Source organism: Manduca sexta, unplaced genomic scaffold (genome assembly GCF_014839805.1).
Source record: "Manduca sexta isolate Smith_Timp_Sample1 unplaced genomic scaffold, JHU_Msex_v1.0 HiC_scaffold_1285, whole genome shotgun sequence".
In the NCBI taxonomy this organism is placed as follows: Eukaryota; Metazoa; Arthropoda; class Insecta; order Lepidoptera; family Sphingidae; genus Manduca; species Manduca sexta.
This window is the reverse complement of record NW_023592135.1, coordinates 1-8104: the sequence shown is the minus strand read 5'-3', so window position 1 is coordinate 8104 and position 8104 is coordinate 1. Positions and strand designations below refer to the sequence as shown.

Here is an 8104-nt window from a genome sequence, read left to right as displayed (position 1 = left end):
TCCAGTACCAAAGTAGATAGAATTAAGCCCTTGTCAATTTTAAGGTCACAAATTTATAACGTAAAATAATTAACTATTTGTACCAATTTCTTACAAAATCCGCGGCGGGCAATCAGGGCGTACCGCACGATCTCGTTCGAGGTAGCCTGTATGTTGGTCGGACATCTGCCGTGGCATCTGAACACGCCCTTGGCCCTCTCCGCCCGGTTCTTTTGGCAGAAGATAACATCCAAACGTGCGAAGAGATGTGGAAGCCAAGCGAGCTTCTTTCCGCAGGGCCGCTGTGGAAAAGGTTGCAAACACCTTCAGCGGCACTTAGCGTGGTCGCGGTAGTTCGTCCGGTGCCGAATAGCTGGACAAGCGCCACAGCATAGTATTTTTTATTTATTAATACCTATATTATAACAGTTAATACTAATACGATGTTATACAGACTTATTGGTGTTGTTCCACTCGATACAGTGGTCATCGAACATGGATTTTTCTGTATTTGTCTCGAATTGTTGGCAAAGAGGAATTGGCTGTGTTTCACCCTGTGAGAACTGCCCGCAGGATATGGCCTGACATACCTTAGAGTTTTGCGTCTCATTTTAGTCGTCGAAGAATCCGCGTTGTCGGTCGTGGTTGCATCCACAGTCGGCAGCCGGAAGTCCTGGCGTCCAGAGGCTTATTTGATTGATGTTTTCTACCTCTCCGGCCGCTCAACATCGCCTCGTGAGGCCAGCGAACCCAACATAACCGTCCAATCGTCCACGGGAAGGCTAAAGGGTAACTCCCGTTCTACGGAAAACCGAATAAAAGGAATTGTTTTGGTAGCACTTGTTGTTTCGATGGAAGGAATACATTGGTCCTATAATTATTATACAGAACCAAATTTCAGTTCTAACCCATAACTGGGGCTTGAAGATTTACATATATACATAAGATTACAATAATGATTAATGACATTAATCTTATCCAAAAACACTTCGATAACAACAATTCCGATATATATAAGCAAATAGAAAAAAATAATTATTAAGTTGACGAGATAAATAACGAAATGAAAGTTGCACTTCTTTTGGTAGCCGTATTGGCGGCATGCAATGGTAAGATTTTTCTCAATTAGTTTTCTTGAGAATACATCTACAAAAGAGAGGAGTAAGGTCAGTTAGGTGACCTATTGTAGAAATAAAACCATATCCTTTTTTAAACATCCTTGAAAACTGTGTCGTGCCGAGCTTGAATTGGCCCAGGATAACAGCAGCTGGCAAAAGTAACGCTGAACAACTAGTAATATACTACGAAGACCAAATGGTCTTCGAAGTATCTTTCTATTATGTAACAATGACTTGTTTATACATTGTGGCTAATGATACTATAATATCTGCTTCTCAGCCTTCCCTCTTGAGGAGCCGGAACAGGACATGTCCATCTTCTTCGAGCATGTGGACCTCAACGCCCGTATCGTAGGCGGCAGCCAAGCCGGTAACGGTGCTCACCCCCACATGGTCGCCATTACCAACGGTGCTAATGTCAGGAACTTAGTTTGCGGCGGCTCCATCATCTCCCGCAGGACTGTCCTTACCGCTGCCCACTGCATCGTGCCCATCCGCAGCGGCAACAATGTTAATCCGTTCGTACAAAATGGACCTCAATTTGAATGATAATGTATTTGCATCGCGGAATAACTAACGTAATATCTATTCCTTTAAACTTATTTGAAACAGAACAGAATGTCATCAGCAGTTCACTCGTCTGATGGTTAACTCAACGCTAGTTAATAAAGCTGCAGTGCTTGCCAAAACTTTGATTTAAAAGTATCGCACTAGATGTTTCTCGAGTGCTACTTCTTGTCGTACCACTTTATTAATTTTTTATAATTATTATTTAATGATTTTTCAATGATCAGCATGTACCAAATATTTAACATCTGTCATCAATCACACCTATTCACACTTATAATATTACAGTACGATTGATATAAATCATGGTGGTGTTACAGTAACGCTCGCGCCACCGTCGGTACCAACCGCTGGGCATCTGGTGGTCAGATGTACTCGTACCAGAGATTCGTCATCCACCCCAACTACAACGCCAACACCATCAAGAACGACATCGGTGTGCTCCACACCTCCAGCAACATCGTCTGGAATAACGCTGTCAGGGCTATTGCTGTTAACTACGATTTTATCGGAGACAGAATGAACTCCAGAGTTGCTGGATGGGGCAGAATCAGGGTATGTGAATTAAAAATACGTCATTATTTTGCAATCATTCATCAATATTGAATTATTATAATCAATATTGAACATATTTATCTTCCCAGGCCGGTGGTGCTATCTCTGCCAATCTACTCCAACTGAACGTGCAAACTATCGATGGCAACCGTTGCGTGCGTGACGTCGCTAGTGTCGCCGCCAGCCTTAACATAAGGGTTCCCGCTGTTAACCCCAATGTTGAGCTCTGTACCTTCCACTCTCGCAACCACGGCACTTGCAACGTGAGTATTATCAACTTAATTTTCAGGTATTTTTGGCAAGACAATTGACTAAAAACATTATTTCAATCAAAATCTCGGGTTGCAATAATTGTATCTATAATTAATTATATTTTACAACGTTTTGAAATAATTATAATATTATCGCTACTTAGAATTTTGAATTTGAAAGGAGTGGATAGCAGTTAACTGCCTCTAATTCTGAATTATCAGAGAGCTACTGGCTTCATTGTCCTTCTAAATTTGAAGATAACAAATGTGTGGCAGTACACCATACAAATTGATGATACTGCAGACGGTCTCTGTCGTGACCTGAGGCCCAACACCCAGTGCGCGCCTAAATGTATTTGTTCCTTCCAGGGTGACTCTGGTAGCGCTCTGCTCCGCGTGGACCGCGGCCAGCAAATCGGTATCGTGTCTTGGGGTATCCCGTGCGCCCTGGGCGCTCCCGACATGTTCGTCAGGATCAGCGCCTTCAGAAACTGGGTCCAGAGCAACACCGTCAACTAAATTATTCTCAATTTTCAACTTCAACTTAAAGAATAATTTTAATAAACTCTTTCAATTTACGTTGACTTTATTCGCTAATAATAATTTATCATGACATACTAAACTAGACACCTCTTAAATCCCATCCTTTCTCCTATAACTTCATTTGTAAGGTGGAAGAGCGACACTATAGTCAGTGTGCACAGCTTATATGTACTAATCCTCAGATTCTTAAGCTATATTTGACAAAGTCTCACAAAAATAAAACACAATTAAAAAAACATTACAAATCAATAAATAATTAAAATATAAAATTAGTAAAACACAAGCAATGTAATCTTCTCTCCAATTCAAGTATTTATGTTATATACAAATTAAATATTTTATTGGAGCCGGTGCCTAATTTATGTTCAACATTGTTTTCGTGCAATATTGGTTTGTTACATAGTTTGGCATGGATTAAAGTACTAAAGCCTAATTACTGAAGATCGATACATATTGCCTGGATAATTTCATTTTTGTAGACTTTCCGTCATTGATGTTGAGATTAGTGATATGCCGAAGATCAGTATCCATATCCGCCAATACAGATATCCGAAGGAGAAAGAATCTGTGTCCGAATAGCAACAAAAATCAAAATGGAGGCGTAGTGGTACATGTTAAAGTTATTTGGACTGCAAATCTTAGAATCTACATTCTCTGAAGCTTACTGTTTATCAATAGATATACCGAAAATAATCGTAATTCTTGGAATCTATAGGTTTCCTTTATATCTGATAAAAGCTTTCACAACTTTCTTAACTCGTTAGACAAAATCCTTAAGGTTCTGCTAAGAATTAACCCTGTCTAGCAATTGAAGGTGACATAAATACAGACATGATGTCAAATAAACATGTGATAGACTCTACTGAATATCTTAGCCTGGTCAGTGTTCAAGGACTTAATCTACCAATCACTATTTCTACTAGAACAAATAACTGTATTGACAATCTGGTATGGAGTTAGTTAGAGGCCCTGGTACGGACATAGGTTACTTCATATCCCGGGGGAAAATATATGGCGGGACTTTCGTCCCGAAAAACACTATCACGCAAGGCAAAGCCGCGAGCAAAAGCTATTTATTAATAAAGTAATTACACCTATTGTGATTAGAAGATAATTCTAATAAAATAACATTTTTAAAGCTATTTCGATAACGTAATTTTTATCTTTGAATTTAAATTATTTATATAATTTTTTAATCTAAATATACATATATAACCCAAAGGTGACTGACTGACTGACATAGTGATCTATCAACGCACAGTCCAAACCACTGAACGAATCGGGCTGAAATTTGGCATGCAGGTAGGTGTGTTATGACGGAGGCATCCGCTAAGAAAGGATTTTGATTAATTCTACTCCCAAGGGGATAAAATAGGGGATGAAAGTTTGTATGAAACTTTGTCAATTTTAAACCAATCGGGCTGAGACTTTGCATACATAAAGCTACTATGACGTAGGCATCCCTAAGAAAGGATTTTGATAAATTCCACCCTAAGGGGATAAAATAGGGGATGAAAGTTTGTATAAATCTTCTTAGATTTTCGACTGATTGAACTGAAATTAAAGGTTGGAGCTACTATGACGAAGACGTGCGCTTAAATAGGATTTTGTTAAATTCAACCCCTATGGGGATAAAATTAGTTTGAACCTATCAGTACCGGGAAAATATGTAGCAAGACTTTTATCATCCAGTGGACTTTTATCCCAGAAAACTCCTTCACGCGGGCGAAGCCGCGTGCAAAAGCTAGTAAATAATATTTTTTATCTATTTAAAAACCACTTTATAGTGAAATCAGCGACATAATAGAACATAGTCAATAGATTTTGCAGCTGACAATTTATAAAATTTGAACTTTCTTTAGAATATTGTAGATGAAACTGCAATGTTTATAATTAGTTGAAACAAAATCCTCACAATTAATAAATATAATATAATATTTATTATAATTTAAAGAAGGTTTCAATATGATTACACTTTTTCGATGTGCGAAGAATTTATTTTGCCACCCCAGATAATTTTCGAATCTCTTTGCGGTCATAATGGATTGCTGCGATGGATTGCCGTCTCACCAGTTAAGAAAGTAAAGAAATATTGAGTGCACCTGAGTAAGGCGCGTTGGGGTAAGATCGTAGGAGGTATAACATCGTATAAATCAAATAACTCGTAACTGTGTTATAATTTTTGTTTTCGGACAACACTACCTGCGACCCCATCTTGTACCCTACGTTCCACTAGTTCACATGATTGAATCCGTCAAGTAAATAATGTTTACGGTGCTAACAAACAGAATATCGATGTTTTGTCGTTCCCTGGCAGATCGGATTAACCCCATGCAAGAATTTGCCTAATTTTAATTGAGTATTTACTGTTTTCAATTAATTTTCTAGGTATATACTATCATAAAGGAAATAAATCTTGTGACTTGTTTATTGAAATTTGTCGAAACACGTATATTCCCCGAGATCCGATCTTTACCCATACAATTATTTGTCGTTAAAGAACGGATAAAAATCGTTCGATCTAGCACTTGTAAAATATTGCAAGTTTTTATCAAAATTTATACACGAAAACGTCTGAACTCAGTAATTGTGTATTTTTTAGCTCAGATGAATGGTCGATTTGGTTAATTTATTGTTTATTTACACGTGTCTGTACTATTTCTTCGAATACTTTTAAAAATATCGACAGTGTCACTTATGTGGGGTATGATCGTATGCCTAGAACTATTAAAAAACAAAGTTCGCTTCTAAAAATATCTTACGAAATTTATAATTTTTTGAATGTTTATAAATGAATATCTAGATCAGAATATGCTCTTTTTATGGATTTTAGAATCCCTGTATCATAAACGATTTTAGATAGTAGTCCGAACTATACCTGTGAAGGTCCTATCTTTCTCACACATTTCTAAAAGTATGGTACTTTTTAAAGCCCTATAAAACATTAACTGTTATATATAAGGGATTGAAAAATATATACCATTTAGTATATTTAATAACATATAGCTAAGTTAATGATTCATTATGATAGCTCTTATAGAATTATTGTAAAAATAATTCGAGAAGACTGTTTAACACGTCGAAAAAGCGTCCGATTTTACCCCAACGCACCTTATAGCGTATACACTTGTGCACTACAATATCTTCTGCGTAGATACGCAGTTCAAAGTAGATTACTAGTGGTCGTTCAGCGGTCTATATTGGACCATCGAAATATATATATTTATAAAACTTCCATAAATTTTGTTTTATAGCACTCTATGTATGAACTTTAATTATGCAATCTCACACACCTCCGTGCGCGCGATTTTCTTACAAAGGGGTACAAAGTGAATATATTATAATGAGCAAAGTGACGTGGTCAGTTGTGCGAAAAAAGAAGAAAGAAAAAGGGTGCGAAACTGAACCAACTGGCCAGCGGACCACTGCGTTGATACACTTTTGCTTAGAATCGGACGGACGTTCACAATAGGGGACCGGACAGGTATTACCAAAAAATCTGAAATTCAGTTTAAAGTAAAGTTTGTAATATTAAAAATAGTATCTCATATTTGTTTTGTAAAGAGTTGTGATTTGTATTTTAAATCAATAAATAAAATACAATAATTATAATATTTTTAGTCACAAATCTTGACGTCACACGGCAAAATGTACAACTCAATGTCATACCGCATTGTGTTATTTTCTGAGGTTATTTTAATGCTTTAAATGTGTATACAATAATAATATTAATTTATACGGGACGTTGTTACTATCTTCCAGCTTAACGTTTACAAATTGTTTAATCGTTAATCATAATTGACCGCAAAAAATATCGTTGGTGCGTCGTACCTGAATGTAATAATACTTCTATATCTTTACCAAACAAATTATTTATTGATGTACCACGAAAAACACATATACGAATAAAGTGGTTGCAGTTAGCAAGACGAACCTACGACGGAATGTCTGCAGACTCACCGATTTAGTTCTGTGAGGATCACTTTGATGTAAGTAAATAAAAAATAGTGTTTCGGTTTAAAATAAACCGATGAATATTTCAATTAATTAAATCTTTTGTACACCCAGGGAGATTATGGTTATGAGATGTATTTATTTATATTTTAGCTGCCACATGATATGGAATAGAATATTTATTTATATAGAATTCTGTTTACACAGTAACCTGAGATTGCCTGAGATTACCACGGTCTATGCAGTGTTGCCAGATCATAATTTATCTTTACCCCAGGATTATTTGGAATTTAAAATTTTATCCTTAAACCAATCATAAATAATTCGGTCCTTTTTTTTTCTATATCGTTATCTATGCAGACGCCACTTCTTTCTTCACTTCCACTTCAATAATTATTAATTTAATTATCTCATTTTATTAGGAACAACTAGCTGTACACGAAAATTGTATTGAATAAAAATTATAATTGTTTCATGGCCTACAATTTTTGTATGAAACATCTTTCTCTAAGCTCCATATTTATTACAATACCGTGAAACAATAGCTTTAATACCTTAACTCGTAGGATTACCCCAAAATTACCATAAAAAAATACCCTGCTGATTCTGTTTTACCCTAAATCTAGGGTAAATAACCCTAATCTGGCATTATTGAATCACTGTTCAAATGACAAGACTTGTCAAGTTGCTTTATCCACGTATGACGTCACACGAGACGAAATGACATAATGTAGCGTTTGCGCGGGAATTATAGCTATTTAACATTTAGGCATGGTTTTATGTACTTTTAAAGCTTTATTTGTGCAAAATACTATTTTTCTTGGCTATTTATATCCACAATGATCAATTTAAAACACCTTCTGAAAATTTGTCCGGTCCCCTATTGTTGCATTTCGCTAGCTATATTTTTATGTTCTTACTCTTTTGCTTATTTGTTAACTAATTTGATTAAAATTGTTGTCTTTTAGTAAATAAGATAGGTTTTTTGTAAGTGCTAAATATTATAATAGTTTTGAGTTAATTGTCAAACAAATAAATGTTAAAAACGCTAAATATTATGTAGAATATTTATTCCTTGCAACTTATATATAAATTGTTTTCGTATCGTACTCGTACAGTGGAGAAAAGTTGGGAGGA

General features: G+C 36.0%; 1 protein-coding gene across 1 annotated transcript; it reads left to right on the top strand.

Annotated features, from left to right (window-relative positions):
- Positions 1–987: 987 nt before the first annotated feature.
- On the top strand, positions 988–3048 carry LOC119191272 (chymotrypsin-1-like). The gene is made up of 5 exons (XM_037445178.1): positions 988–1088; positions 1378–1615; positions 1985–2219; positions 2309–2482; positions 2840–3048. The coding sequence occupies exons 1-5, from the start codon at positions 1043–1045 to the stop codon at positions 2987–2989; spliced, it is 843 nt and encodes a 280-aa protein (XP_037301075.1). The 5' UTR covers positions 988–1042; the 3' UTR covers positions 2990–3048.
- The last annotated feature ends 5056 nt before the right edge of the window (positions 3049–8104 follow it).

Excerpts from the sequence above, each read along its gene's own strand:
- LOC119191272 (XM_037445178.1), top strand. The coding sequence starts at position 1,043 with ATGAAAGTTGCACTTCTTTTGGTAGCCGTATTGGCGGCATGCAATG. Across the intron at positions 1,089-1,377 it reads CGTATTGGCGGCATGCAATG|CCTTCCCTCTTGAGGAGCCG; the intron begins GTAAGATTTTTC and ends TCTGCTTCTCAG. Across the intron at positions 2,483-2,839 it reads GCAACCACGGCACTTGCAAC|GGTGACTCTGGTAGCGCTCT; the intron begins GTGAGTATTATC and ends TGTTCCTTCCAG.